The sequence below is a fragment of the Gymnoscopelus braueri genome, assembly GCF_963280865.1.
Source record: "Gymnoscopelus braueri genome assembly, chromosome: 19".
NCBI lineage: Eukaryota > Metazoa > Chordata > Actinopteri > Myctophiformes > Myctophidae > Gymnoscopelus > Gymnoscopelus braueri.
The window spans coordinates 20,183,427-20,198,426 of record NC_137621.1 but is presented as its reverse complement, the minus strand read 5'-3'; the positions used below and the strand labels follow the sequence as shown (position 1 = coordinate 20,198,426).

The window sequence follows — 15,000 nt, the reverse complement described above, 5'->3', positions numbered from 1 at the left end:
GGCTATTAGGCCCTTGCAGTTTATATATACCTATAGCAGTGGTTATCAAACCTTTTAATTTCCAGGACCCCCATAACTCTCAGAGTAACAGACCTGTAAGGGTCCATTTGGAACCCAGATGGTCCCTGGACCCCACTTTGAGAACCATGCACTGACGATCACGATATCTTCATCTCTGAAATTATTTGTGTATATTTTCGTCAGATTTTTTTTCTCTGCCAGCAGGCTACTTGTTTATTTTATAATGAGTTTAAAACGCTATTATTGAGATTCCATAAATGACACGGTGTTGAATACTATTATGCTAATTTCAGGATCCATAAAGGCAGACAGAACTGTTTGGCCGTACATTGTATAGAGGGTGTTTTTTCTTTGACACTGTCTGTCTGGCAATACAAATGAGAGAGTGAAGTGAAACTTGGAGGGCAATTCGATGTTTGAAGACATAAAGCAAAGGTCAAAATGTTTACGTTTTAAAAAAGCGCCGTTGAGCATCACTGGGAGGTGCTGAGATCTCCTGGCGCTTCTTTCCGTGTGATTGGTAGACTAAAGTTGACAGTGATTGACGGGCATCCATGGCAACCGCGCAGCCAATCTGCCAAGTCCAATAGAAACAGAGCAGAGGGGCTGACTGTCTTTTTCCCCTTCAAAAATATATCTCGGCTCCAGCTCTAATTCTCTCGTATACCTTTCAACCCAACGAGCCCACCGAGTTGACCAGCCGAGGATGCAGTAGCCAGCCAGAGGGCATCGTTCCTCAGTGTTTTTTTTTTTTTTTTTTTTTTTAACGGTTGAACTATTAACTTTGGGATTTGCCTTTCTGTGTGGATCCGACGCACGGAGAGCGGAGGGATAGAGAGAGAGCGACGGCATCCGAGACGCGGGAGAGCGAGCGAGAGAGAGAGAGAGAGAGACTGCGGGGGTAAAGACCGAAGCATCCATGTTTCAGTTGCCGATCTTGAATTTCAGTCCCCAGCAGGTCGCGGGGGTTTGTGAGACCCTGGAGGAGAGCGGCGACATCGAGCGTCTCGGTCGCTTCCTCTGGTCTCTGCCCGTCGCCCCGGCAGCCTGCGATGTCCTCAACAAGAACGAGTCGGTGCTGAGGGCGAGAGCCATCGTGGCCTTCCACACCGGGAATTTCCGAGAACTCTACCACATTTTGGAGAACCACAAGTTCACCAAAGAGTCTCACACAAAACTGCAGGCCCTGTGGCTCGAAGCGCACTACCAGGAGGCTGAGAAGCTGCGGGGACGCCCACTAGGGCCGGTGGACAAGTACAGGGTTCGGAAGAAGTTCCCTCTTCCCCGAACGATATGGGATGGAGAGCAAAAGACCCATTGCTTCAAAGAGAGAACCCGACATTTGTTAAGAGAATGGTATTTGCAGGATCCATACCCGAATCCGAGCAAAAAGAGAGAGCTTGCACAGGCTACTGGACTCACACCCACACAAGTAGGAAACTGGTTCAAAAATCGCAGACAAAGAGACAGAGCGGCAGCTGCGAAAAATAGGTAAGAAATAATAAATATCCTGTTTGTTTGTGTAACGAAATCTGTCTGTTTGTGATTCGATCCTCGTTTCATATAGCCTAGCTGTAGTGACATGATCGACGAATCAACCACGACTCACGAGCAATGAGTTCCAAAAAATAAAATAGATTATATTGCCTGTAGTCCGTTATGAAATTATATACCTTTATATTCAAACAGACAGATGTAATTAGTCTCGATTCTATCGAAACTAATTTGCACCTCAATATGTTATGGCAAATGCTGCTCGCACTGTCAAATAAAATAATGTTTTTTTAAATAATGTAACCAAAATAGCTATAAGACAGAAATACAGTGATTCTATATAATTATATGTTTATAGTGAATTCCCTTATATTTTTTTACCACATGGCTGTGATATAACCGTAGCCAAAAAAAATACATAATATAATTTCATCGTTTTAAATGTTAGCTATCAATTTAGCCGGTTACCATCATAATATTGGGCTTAGGCTATGTGGCTATATCATCCAAGCTAACGTGCAGAATTGGACAGGCGACAAGGCATTAAATAATTCTCCTTATAATGCGAGGCACTAAAATAATACATGGCTGGATATAGCCTATGTCAGTTTTAAGAGCAGAATATCTGTTTATTCAAATAATATGGTCTGAGATTAACATCGCTACTAATCTGTTGAAAGGATGTGCTTTGGCCTACAGTGATGGCATGAGGTCATGTACAGGCCACCCTCTGCCATCCAGGCACATTATAGGCCTACTCCATGACGGCGCTGTTAGCCTGACGGTCTGTTCTTGTGTCGGCAAGCGGTCATAGTGTCATATGATGAGGATAAGTTAAGCTTTAGCCCGTTGGTTCTTCTCAACGTCATGGTCCGGGGACCACCAGGGTCCAAATGGACCCTTACTATAGTCTGTAACTCATGCAGTCTATAAATTGAATTAAACTGGGGGTCCTTGAAATAAATAAAATAAAAAGTGTGAGTATCAGTGTGTCACATCAGTGGTTCTAAACCTAAGAAAAAGACCATTACTGCATCAAAAGTAATCAACAAACTAAACTATAAAAAAATATCAAACATTGGCCAAATTGTCAAATAATCTAAGAAAGAGGCAAACATTATGAAAATGCGTTGTGAGCTTGTAGATCTGCTATTTTAATTTTTTTTTGTCTGTGGAACCTAGTCAAACTAAATGTAATGCCTCAACTCAAATATGATTATTTTGGGGGGTCCCCCTCCCCAGTTCAAATATTTTGGGGGGTCACGGCCTGAAAAGGTTAGAACCACTGTGTTACATAATATTAATGTTTTATTGTTTGTTGAAATGTTATTTTTCCTCTAGGCTACAACAGCAGGGCCTGTCCGGTGGGTCGGTCCGGTCTCTAGCGGATGAGGACGGTACCGTGGACCGTCTCGGAAACGCTTCCAGCCCCGAGGCCAGTTTGTCGAGCAAAGCCGCCACCTCGGCCATCTCCATCACTTCCAGCGACAGCGAATGTGACATCTGAATGGCAGTTCCAGTGAAGAGGATGAATTATAACGGGAGATAAGTGATGAAGATCACAACAGACAATTCAATAATGAGAACAAACAAACACAAAAAAACTGTCCTAGTGCCTGCGTTGAATTTAAAGAAACTCTTTTATTTGATGGCTGCCAAAACGTGAGGAAACCGTGACAGAATGCCGTCTTATAAAAGCCTATACGTTCTATATTGTTTTCGTTTTGCCACACGTGGATAATAACAGAACCCAATAACGACGGAAAATATTCATGTTCACGATTCCATCTGCCTCAAGAAGAAAACTTAAAAAAATGAAAGAAAAAAGAAGACATTTTGATCGCCTAACCTGCTGTTTTCTGTGGGTATTTCATGTTGGGAAAAAAAGACTGTGATATTTTTACGTTCAAAGTTTTATAAATAATGTTTATTTACCTATTTAAAAACAATTGGCTTTGTCTCTTAGAATTTCATATTCATTTGCTTGATGTTTTTAATATGACCTTGTGCACAGGTGAACCTGTTGAGCATGTGCGCTTTAGTGAAAATGTGTTTCAGTCGGGAAAAAAAGGTAAAGATAACTTAATAAAATAATTGTTGATCAAAGAGAACACAAGCTTAGTCTTTTCTTGTTTGACTACAGGAGAAGGTTGGTGAAAATATAACCTATTTGAGCTACCTTGCCCCTGTCTCTGATCTGATTAAATGCCATGTGAAAATCGGAAGAATATTTTGTATTGTAAGATCTCTTGGCTTATTTGATAGCGAGTGAGATGTTGTTAAATGTTTCTGAGGCGTATTTATAAGGAGATGGAAGGAAGGAAGAAGGAAGATGGCTTGCCAAAAAAATAACTGATCTGCAAGCTAACAATTCCATGCATCGTTTGCTTGTAGATCCGTTATTTTCGGCAAGCACATCGTCTTATACTACGGAATATAAATGAGGCTTAATTCTACGCTGTTATGTGCCCCAACACGTAGGCTACTAAACTTAGACCTAATTGGCCAGCATGCTTTGTATCATGTAATGCAGGATGACAGCGCGAGGTCACAAAAAGGCCGACTCATAGACAACATGGGCTTAGTGAGTAAAATGAAAACCACAATTGTTAAATGTGCTTTCGGCCTATAGCTATAGCGCGATGCGCGAAGTGATAAAGAACATGGCATTTGAATCGTGCACGTTTGTATATTTACGGTGGAGAAATACCTTTAATGGCATTCACCGTGAACATATTATACATTTGCGCATTCACAGTCAGATAAACATCCAAACGCGTTGTTTTTCTATAGGCTACCACCATTAGGCTATAGCTTATCATCACACATCACATCAAATAGCGTGGCACACCCTTCATTCCCCCATTTTATTGCTGATAATAAAATGTATTATCAACGATAAAATGTCCCTTATCAACGATAAAATGTCCCCCTTCTATTTATTCACCTTTTGTGTAAAAAAAAAAGGCCCACACAAATGTATCAGTTGTGTAACACACAATTTAACATGTGGGCAGTATTTGACCCGTATAGCCCTTATAGAACAAGACAATACTCCAAACCTTGGGGTAGCTTATAGCCTACTAGTGGTTCTCAACCTGTGACCCCCAGGGGTACCCAAATGACAGTAAAGTGAAGGGAAAAAATGCCTTAAAAAAAGAAATAAAATGAAATGAAAAAATACCATTAGGCCTATACTGCATCAAAAAACAAACTATACTATAAAAACTGGTCAGACATTGGCCAAATTGTCAAATAATATAAGAAAGGCAAACATTGTGAATATAGCCGATTTAAGCTCAACGCCTCGCAACCAGCTTGTGAGCTTGTACATTGGCTATTTTCACAATATTTGTCTGTAGAACCAAGTCAAACAAAATGGAATTCCTCAACTCCTACAATTCCAACTAGTGCTTGTCAGGGTGGGGGGTCCCCAACCCAGTTAAAATATGATCATTTTGGGGGGGCACGGTCTGATATAGGCTACAATCTATGTTATACAGCCGCTGGGCAACAGAATCAAATCCAAATGAGCAGTGAAGCAGAGAAGTGACACATAAGGCCTGTTTTTTTTTCCTTTTCTTTTTTTCTTTTCTTCAACTGATAGGACAGACACCTGGTGTCCTCCACTTATCAATTAATTAGGCCACAATAACTACTGAAAGGGACAAGTTGTATTTCCAAGACGTCTTTCAGCCTGAACAACAACACAGAAGCCAAAAGCAGCGCTTCTTTATTTATGTATGTATTCTTATAGAAAGAGAGAGTCTTTCTAGCAAGGAACCGAACGGAAGGAGGATGCCTTTGAGTTTCTTTTCAAAACGCGGACAAAAATGGCTGAATATTTCCGTTTCCATTGAGAATAAGGGCAACCGGGGGATACAAGTCTTTCTAGCAGTCAATAAGGTTGTCAAACTGGTCAGCGGTAATCAGTGCTAATGATGAGGTCCGGGGTCCCCGCCTGAACAAAGCGGCGCTGCCAGTGTTTTGTGAGGGGAAGCGACCACGGCTCCCTCTCAATAGAATGAGCTCCTGTGAGGCCAGTCTGCCAGGGGCACGGAAATCACAACTTTTGTGTGTGTGTGTGTGTGTGTGTGTGTGTGTGTGTGTGTGTGTGTGTGTGTGTGTGTGTGTGTGTGTGTGTGTGTGTGTGTGTGTGTGTGTGTGTGTGTGTGTGTGTGTGTGTTGTGTGTGTGTGTGTGTGTGTGTGTGTGTGTGTGTGCGTGCGTGCGTGCGTAGGCCTGGCGACTGGCGAGGAAGGTGGGCAGCTGCTGCAACGCCTGGTTTGGCCGATTAAAGGGATTAAATGACCAATTGATTGTCTGTTTTTATTTGTTTGTGCTTAAAGATGGTTAATAGCCATAACACGTTAATTTGGCTTAATTCATTTTATTCGTAAATTCATATTCATTTGTAGTTGGTATAGATTGATGGTCGGCCTACATTCAATTATTACGCCAAGACAGGACTGACATAATGTGCTTGACCGACCTTTCTTTGTAGCTAATGGCTAATGAACTTTTATTGTAATAATGGGGCATATTTGGACAAATTAACGTCTATCCCCTATAATCTGATTCTGATACGTGTTAAAGGGTCTATGCTGTATGTCTTTATTGTGGTCGAACCTGTCAACGCTGTTTACCGTGCAGACAAACTGATATGGACTGTTTGTTAGGAAGAAAAAAGGCTGCTTATACACGGTGCGATAGCCTGCCTGGGTATTCGCTTTGCCAAGCCCGACCTTGCTTATCGTTTAGGTAATTATAGCTATTGCACTGGTGACATTTTATAATTCTAAATAGCTGTTATATTATATATTCTATAAATATTTCATTTATGTTAGCGTATGATGTGTATAGCAGCCTACTATATTGTCATATTATTGTTATCATATTATTATTATTAATTAACGTGTTATTATAGTTATTATCGCACACCACATCACGATTGCTTAAATTCATGTAGATCTACATTACAATTATTATTATTTTAAATGGTCTTGGCTGAGCATTGACATTGGGGCTTAACACGTGATGTCCAACCTGTCAATCCTAGACCTCTAAGTGGATGAGATCAATTACAATGGTTTGTTCTCCATCCCATTCTCACTCACACAACGGTGTCGCTTGTCGAAAAGAACTGATCTTCAAATATGTCACATCACGACACCGTGTTGTTAACATGATCGATCTGTTCTTTTCGGCAAGTGACACCGTCGTACTAGGGATTATAAATAGGCTATCATTTCGGAAGCAGAGCTCTCAATGAGAAACCCATGTGTGCCACGGCACACACACTCCATCATTTCAACACTGTTTTCCAAAATTGCACCTGTTATCATTTCTACCGAAAATGCATTTATTTTTTTCTCATCTTAAATTCATCTATAAAAGTAGTCTACCCTAAACTCAGTCTTTATATGTATAGTCTAGAACAGGGGTCTTCAACGTTTTTCAGGCCAAGGACCCCTTAGCTGAGAGAGAGACGAAGCAGGGACCCTCACTACATTGTTTACAATTGTGTTGCAGATTAAACTTTTCCATAGATTTAATCGATATAGTTTCTTGACTATCATCAGTGTTGTGTAAATTTAGTTTTAGTTAATTTCAGACATTAACCACTTAAACCTATTAGTACCAATTAGTACTTGATTCGCTTCTCTCCCCCCTACACCAAACCTCATTGATTGCCAAAAATAGCCGATCTACAAGCTCACGACACTTAGCAGAAAGTGGCGTTGTGAGCCTGTTGATCAAGTGGTTCATGTAAAAAATAAAAATAAATCCTATCACAGAAAGATATTGTCGGACCCCTAGCTCTGAGGACCCCCTGCCCTGTTGAAGACCCCTGGTCTACAGAAAGAAAGTAGGCCTAATTATGAATACAATGCTAAAGATATCGGGCCAGGCAAACAGGGTGTTTTCTCATCTGCCTTTCTTTTTTTGGTCACAGATGTACATTTACAAATGTCCCTTTATTTAAAACCATAAAAGAATGTTTGCAACCACTATGGAATGGTTGTAGCCTCATGTGCGAGACCCTGCGTTTTTATTCATTCACTGAAACATCGCGAATATTTTTGAATTATCTTCGTTCAATTGTAAATAATAAGCTGAAGCTCTCATATAGTGTAGCCTACATCATTTTGTGCTTTATTGGCTGGCAGACTGAAATAACGGCCTTGCCGAGGATGCCCCCTGGTGGCGGGGTTTATTTCCCTTGGATTGTGTAACGCACTGTTTCTCAAACAGTGGGTCGGGACCCATTTGTGGGTCATGGACACTTTTTATGGGTCACGAGTAAATAAATGTTCATTTAATTATTTATTTGTTCAAAACATTTTTAAAAAATCAAGAAAAACAATGCAAAAACAACATTTTTGAATAATTAGAAACAAATGCAATGTTTTTCAAAGAAATGTCATAGAAAACAAAGAAGTTTAAAGAAGTATAGTGAAAATAACAAGCTCATAGGAGCTTGTAGATCTGCATCTGCTATTTTCACTAGTTTGGGTCATCAAACTTCTCTTTTGGAGAAACATAACATTTCTCTTTTGGGTCTCGGCCTAAAAAGTTTGGGAACCACTGGTGTGTAACGTGCATTATGACAGAATCATAGATTGAAAGAGAACTCCAAACTGTTTGTTTTGTACAGTCTTTTTCGCCCTCCTTGTGAGCTAAGTTCTATAATCGGTAAATCATAAACAATGCTAACAAGAAAGTCTTGTGTGACAGGCTTTTTTTGGGGGAGTATTAGCTATTAGGCATAGGTAGCCTCCTCAATCAATTTAACTCATCCAAATGGAACGGTTCTCCATTTGATTCAATTTGTATACACTCTCAGAGTTTGTGACATTAGCGCTGAGGATTTTACTGTGATAGTGTATGATAGCACAGTTGTTCTCAACCTTTTCAGGCCGCGACCCCCCAAAATAATTTAAACTGGGGACCCCCACCCTGACAAGCACTTGGAAATGTATAGGAGTTGAGGCATTACATTTTGTTTGACTCTGTTCCACAGATAAATATTATGAAAATAGCAGATCTACAAACTCAATTTTCATAATTTTTTAGCTCTTTCTTATTTTATTTACCAATTTGGCCAATGTTTGACCAGTTGTTATAGTACAGTTTGTTGATTGATTACTTTGATGCAGTAATGGTATTTATTTGTTCCCCTTCTTTTTTGTTGTTGATATTAATAAGTTTAATTGTCACTTCACTGTCATCTGGGGACCCCCCCCCCCCCTGGGGGTCCCGACCCACAGGTTGAGAACCACTGTATAGGACCTTTTACGGCGGAACAACAACTGCGCCAATCAAGAAGAACCAGACATCTGCAGAGTGGGAGCGTTTCACTTTCAGCACCATGGACAGAGGCCGCGATCTGCGCATCTGCGTCATTTAGCTGCTATCATAAACAGGGGTTCTTCAATCTATCACCTTTCTTTATCAACTTTACAAGCTTGTTTATAAACAGTCTTGTGGTGTACTTTTTTGTTGAATAAAACGACAGGCCTAGGCCTAAATTATGGATTTTTTAACTCATCTCTCCTGAAGAAGATCCGTATTCCAAAGCCGTGTCTAAGATTAGCCCACACATCAGTGAGGCTATACAGATTTTTTTTTACTATTCATCACCTGTTATGGTGTATTGTTTTGATAGTATTACTAAAACTAGGTTAGTATAGTCATAATGGTCCCTTCCATAGGGGAGGGCGGGATACGGTGTGCCACGGGGTCAGTAGTAGCCTAGTTATTCTCCATCAAGCCAATAAAATGTCAAATCAAATGCTGTCCTCTTTGGAACTCCCCTTTCAGGTCACAATATTTTCCAGTCACAATATATCTCATTTTAATCATCTGACCATCTGTCCACTATCATCTCATGTAAGTTTTGACTGTCAGTATCAAAAAGCAAGACGTTGTCAGGGGGGTAGGTTGTGATTGATTGATTGATTGATTGATTGATTGATTGATTGATTGATTGATTGAATACTTTATTTAGAAGTTGTGATTGATTGATTGATTGATTGATTGATTGATTGAATACTTTATTTAGAAGTTTGAAAAAAAGCACATGAAAGTACAGTTTAAAATAAGGTCAACTAAATAGGATTGAAAAGCCCATGAAAGCCATTGTGCCTAAGTCCGGGAACAACAAAGGTGTTCGGTTGCGCCTCTCAGACAACAAGGAACTGGAAGTGACGGGGAAATGCAAAGCCTACCTTCTTTCACTGTGATTTTAATTCATTTAATTTAGAAAAAAATAAACCTTGACAATAAAACATGTCTCTAAACACTTGCTATGAGTTAGCAGAACAACTGACCCATATAGATGGGAACAATCAACCCCCCAGAAAAAAAACACAACCAACAGTTTACAGACAGATACAAGTTATTAACTTTAACATGTTGTCATAATTTAGCAAGTATTTGTTTTTAGTAATCGAGTAAAAAGCAAAAAGGGTCACAACCTACCCCGCCCTCCCCTATCAGTTCATGTATAAATGTGCTCTTGACCTCTTGACTCCTCTGTTGTTAATCATAGTCTTTTTCTAACATCTTTGGCTATTACAGACAGATCAATACGCTGTCTGCCTATAGGCTCGCCTTCAAATCTGTCATTTGTTACGGCTTACGAGATACAATGCAGATAATATGAGGCAATTATCTGACTGGTGTGAATGCAGCTGTCAGTCAATGTGCAAATAACCAAGAAGCTCTGCTCGTACAAAGGGGCTAATGTGTGAACCAACTGGGGTGCTCTGTCAATTCCCAGAATTTATTTTCTGTAAGTGGACATTGTTTTGGTGGCCATGCGCTATATATGATGACGTAGGAATATGATCAGAAGAACGCGCACGCCACTGACACAGTGGTGCATTGTGGGACTTGTATTGACGGGCTAGCAGACAATAGGCTACGCAAAGCTTGGCATCTATAATTGATGCCAGTCAGATGGCCAGCAGCAATATCAAAGTCAAACACCTTTTAGTCTATGGAGTAAGCTAGTAGCTGCCAGCTTGGAGGGTAACAGGATAGGTGGGTACTATGGGACATCTGGGCACCTCGATGTCAAATTGGCTATTGTGTCCAAAATGTTAAAAAATAAAATATTTGGAAAATATTTTTAAGTTAAGTAAAGGATTAGAACATGCTTAAACATTCGACAATTAAGGTCTAACTCTAATATTTCTACAATTTCTACAAATTGCTATACAAAACCTGTATATCCAGTCATTTTGGGGCATAAACAAGAAATAAAAGAATAAAATTAAGTCTGATAATGATGTGCTGTGTATGTTCACATCATGTATACTTTACTTTACTTAAGACCATTTAAAAAAAAATGTTTTTACATTTTGGAGAAATGGCCAATTTTACATCGAGTTGCCCAGATGTCCCTAGTGCCCACCTATCCTGTATCCCAGCTGGAGACTCTTGCATATAGGCTACTGATGAATCACTGAATCACCGATGAATCATTCTGTTTATTTATCTGGAACTCAGTGAATCGTTTCTCAGGAGTCCAAAATAACCCTTAGGCCTATAGGCTATTTATTTGTTAACAGGTGAGCAACTAGAGATCAATAAGTGATGTATAATGTTCGATATCAGGACACAACACTATTATTAACGGGGCTTTTATTTATCATATACCCTCGTATTTTGCACGAAGTAGCCATTATTACACTTTACAAGTGTAATAATGGCTACACTTCAGTTGGTCTGCTAAATAAATTATTGTCGGCTATGCTCTGGGAATAATAAATAAACTATTTCCCTTTCTCTTTCTTTAATTTATAAGCGTGTCCTCCCTCCTGAGATGTTGGTAGTACCGTAGTAGCCCCCTAGTCTACTGTAGGCTACTGCAGCTACTGGAGCTACTGGGAATGTCTAATGACAGCTAGGTCTAGTCATTAGCCACTAGATGGCGACAGTGACCATCTCTCAATTCAATTCAAAGGGGCTTTATTGGCAGGGGAAAAAAGAAGTAAGTATTGAAAAAGTATGAATACAATGAATAAATGTGGTATAAGAGGAATCATAGTGTTAAAAAAGTTTAAGCTCTATATTCTGATAGTAATCCCATCATCAGATCATTTATCAGCTTGTGTTCCAGTTCCACATTTGTCTGCTCATTTATTTAATCAATTCCAGTTTAACTTGTTTAACCTGTATGAGTTCTCTCTCTTGATTGGATGAAATTGCATTTTGATTGAATTGAAAATGCATTTTCTGTTTACTACTTACACTTATTTTAACAATATAAAAGTGGTGGACAAAGTACTCAACCACAGTAATTTAGATAAAGTACTCCAGGTCAAATATTAGCCTACTCAACTACAAGTGAAGTACAAGTGAAAGTTGCTCACTCAAATTTGTAGGCCTACTTGTTTTTAAATGCTTATAAATACTTGAGTATTCAAAAATACAAAATACATTTTATTTTTAATTTCAATGTATTGCTTTGGAAATCTTCCAAAACATGAAAACAATCAGGAATACAAATAAAATGGTGAAAATAACAGCTCTACAAGCTCTAAACGGTTTGCATCACTATACGTTGTGAGCTTATAGATTGGCTGATTTCACTATTTTTAAAATAGGGCTTAAGTCAGTGGTTAATATATTTTTGTACGTTTAGGTCCCAGAGGTTCTTTCATAGAACAGTACAGTATTTGTCTTTGAAATGTAGTGGGGTGAAAGTCATAAGCTTAAAAAAAAAAAAAAAAGCTCAAGTACAGTACAGATAGGCTACTCAATGAATGTACTTAAGTACAGTACTCAAGTAAATATACTTAGTTACTGTCCACCACTGAAACAGACTAGAGCTGTATAACATTGCAGCATTGCAAGAAAATATAGTAGGTCAAATTAACTTTAAAATGTTATTATATTAAAAATATAAACAGAGGAATTGTGCTTTCGCTGTTCAAAAATACATAATAATTATTATTATTATATGGTTTGGGAAATTTGTTTTCTCTCTCTCTCTCTCTCTCTCTCTCTCGTAGTACTGCATGTCTGCATCATTGCAGCAAGATGGAGCCCTAGACCTGTGGCAGAAATGAAACGTGCCTATGTAGGTAGGCTATACAGACCCCTCCTGTCACTGTCCCTGATTGTAGATGGGAACTAGGCCGTACTTTGTGTTTTGTGAAATTCCACCTTTGAAACAAAATGAACAAGGACATGACTAGCATAAAACTGCACCATTGCTTTTGTGACTTTGTAATAAATACTGTAGCTAATGTAGCTAATTATAAAACATGCTGCACAGAATGAGAGAAACAAACAAACAACAACAACAGAGGAAATATTTCTTTGGTAAAGAGTATACTGAATATCCAGTTAAGTGTCAATCTGTGCACAGTACTCCATTACCCTCAGTGTTGGGTGTGAATGTACGTGCGTAAGAAAGTTTGCATGCAGGGCAAGTGCACCAGTCAGGATTTTAAGGGGTCTATATTTAAATCCTCTGGTCTCTAGTTTCTGCAGCTGTCACCAAGTTTAAGTTCAGCACCTTGAGCTTTTCTCAGTCATGCTCTTGGGACGTATAGTGATAAACCTGCCAAACGATGAGAGAGAGAGAGAGAGAGAGAGAGAGAGAGAGAGAGAGAGAGAGAGAGAGAGAGAGAGAGAGAGAGAGAGAGAGAGAGACTGACTCTCACCCTTGAGACTGTGCCTTCTTGGGCTGCAGAATAATATCCAAACTGCCCGATCAGCACATCTTCCTTGTTGAACATGCCATACTCCTGTACAGCAACGGACTACTCTGACCAACACAGCTGCCACCTGCCATGTCGGAGCTGTCAGTAGCTACAAGCCTCAGCAACAGTGTACAAACATCACAGGAAAAACATGGAGCTTACAAGGGCCTATTTAGTTGTGGCCCTATTTCCTGCTGTCTGTTTAATTCTACATAACACAATATGGCGTGAGGTAGTCTACAACAACCCAATCCAATTATTAGTCCTACACTGCTCCAGAGCAACAGCCTGGTGGTCTCTGGACTTATGTGTTTCCTCGGCCGAGGCTTCTCTGTTTCCTCCACAGAATTTTAGACTCTTTGAATATTTCCCATCTCCTGTGTTCCATAAATCCCTGGGCCAGGACACATTACACCTTAAACAACAGTGGGCAGCTTTTTTCAGCATTTCATTATTATTTTTCTGGGCGCACAATGAAATAGTGACCAAGTGTAACAGCATAAACATGAGACAAATTTGCACTGTAAACCTGTCTTTATTATCACATTGTATCATATATGTCACAGTGTGACATAATGTATACATGATGTATCACTTTGTTCTTGACCACTCAAAACACAGAAGTCAGTGTTTGAACATTTTACATTTTCAAGTAGCATTTTACAGCCTCTCTCCCTCTTCCTTAAACACTCAGTCAACACTTCATTAAACACTTGCATACACATAACACAGCACACTCGTAGTATGTATTTTAAAGATATCATGACATTCATTTTCACTTTTTTTATTTTCAATGTTTTATTTGGGGTTTTATGACCTCAATTACACCCAAAAAACCTGAACTTAGAACATTCAGTGGATTTTCTGTGGTCTGGGGTTTTCTGAATAATTAGACTGAAAAGTAATCTGAGCTTGGCCCTTCGACAGTGAGGTCACAGTCGATTAATCCCGCCCACTCTCCTCCTCGCCCCTCCCCTCCCCTATCCTTTCCTTTGGGGGGGGGCGGAGCAGAGGCGATGATTGACAGGCAAAATCCCTCACCAGCGACACCCGCAGGCAAAGATTTCTTTTTTCATTGCAGTTGAAAAGGCTTTAGAAATGTGAGAGAAAAACACCTGCCATGGATCACTGGAATGGAATTTTCACTTAAAACTTTTTGTACACTTTTGAAGGACCAGGACAAAGACTTTGAATGTGGTGTAAAAGTGAATGTCATTAAACCTTTAAACAAAGTGGATGACCAAGTGGATCATGATCAAAGATCAATTGCTCAATTTTAGTCGTAGAACCTCAAGGCTACAAAAATTTGCCACTCAATCGGGGACGTTTTAATCCACCAGCACCTCTGACAATCATTCCTACATGCCCTCCATTTCAAGTCAGAACAGTTGGAGGGAGCATCTGTAGACGGATGGACATGGGTACATGGGAAGAATGGAGAGGGTTTAGGCTTTTGACTTTTGTAATTAACCTTTCTTTCTAATGAAAAATAAATTTCGAGATAGATTTATTGAGTGTAAACAGGGCTTGATTGATAAAATGAAGCAGTATGGAAATAAATTCAGCCTTTTGGGGAGGGATATTGTGTACTAACTTTACTGGAAAATAAATGTCACGCTGTAGAATGGGGAAATATTAGCTAAAGGGGAAGTGGGACTAATCCATACTGACAGAACCTATATGTAAAATGTTGTGAAGCTGAGAGAACATTGGCTTATGAACTTTCAACATGGCATCGCTATTTTGGGTATATGTCATAGATCAGT

The 15,000-nt window shown here is 39.5% G+C and overlaps 1 protein-coding gene across 1 annotated transcript; it reads left to right on the top strand.

Annotated features, from left to right (window-relative positions):
* Positions 1-940: 940 nt before the first annotated feature.
* On the top strand, positions 941-3,022 carry six6a (SIX homeobox 6a; the record flags this gene model as incomplete). The annotated part of the gene is made up of 2 exons (XM_080414604.1): positions 941-1,512; positions 2,857-3,022. 2 exons carry the CDS (start codon positions 941-943, stop codon positions 3,020-3,022), a joined length of 738 nt encoding a protein of 245 aa, XP_080270730.1.
* Between the last annotated feature and the right edge of the window lie 11,978 nt (positions 3,023-15,000).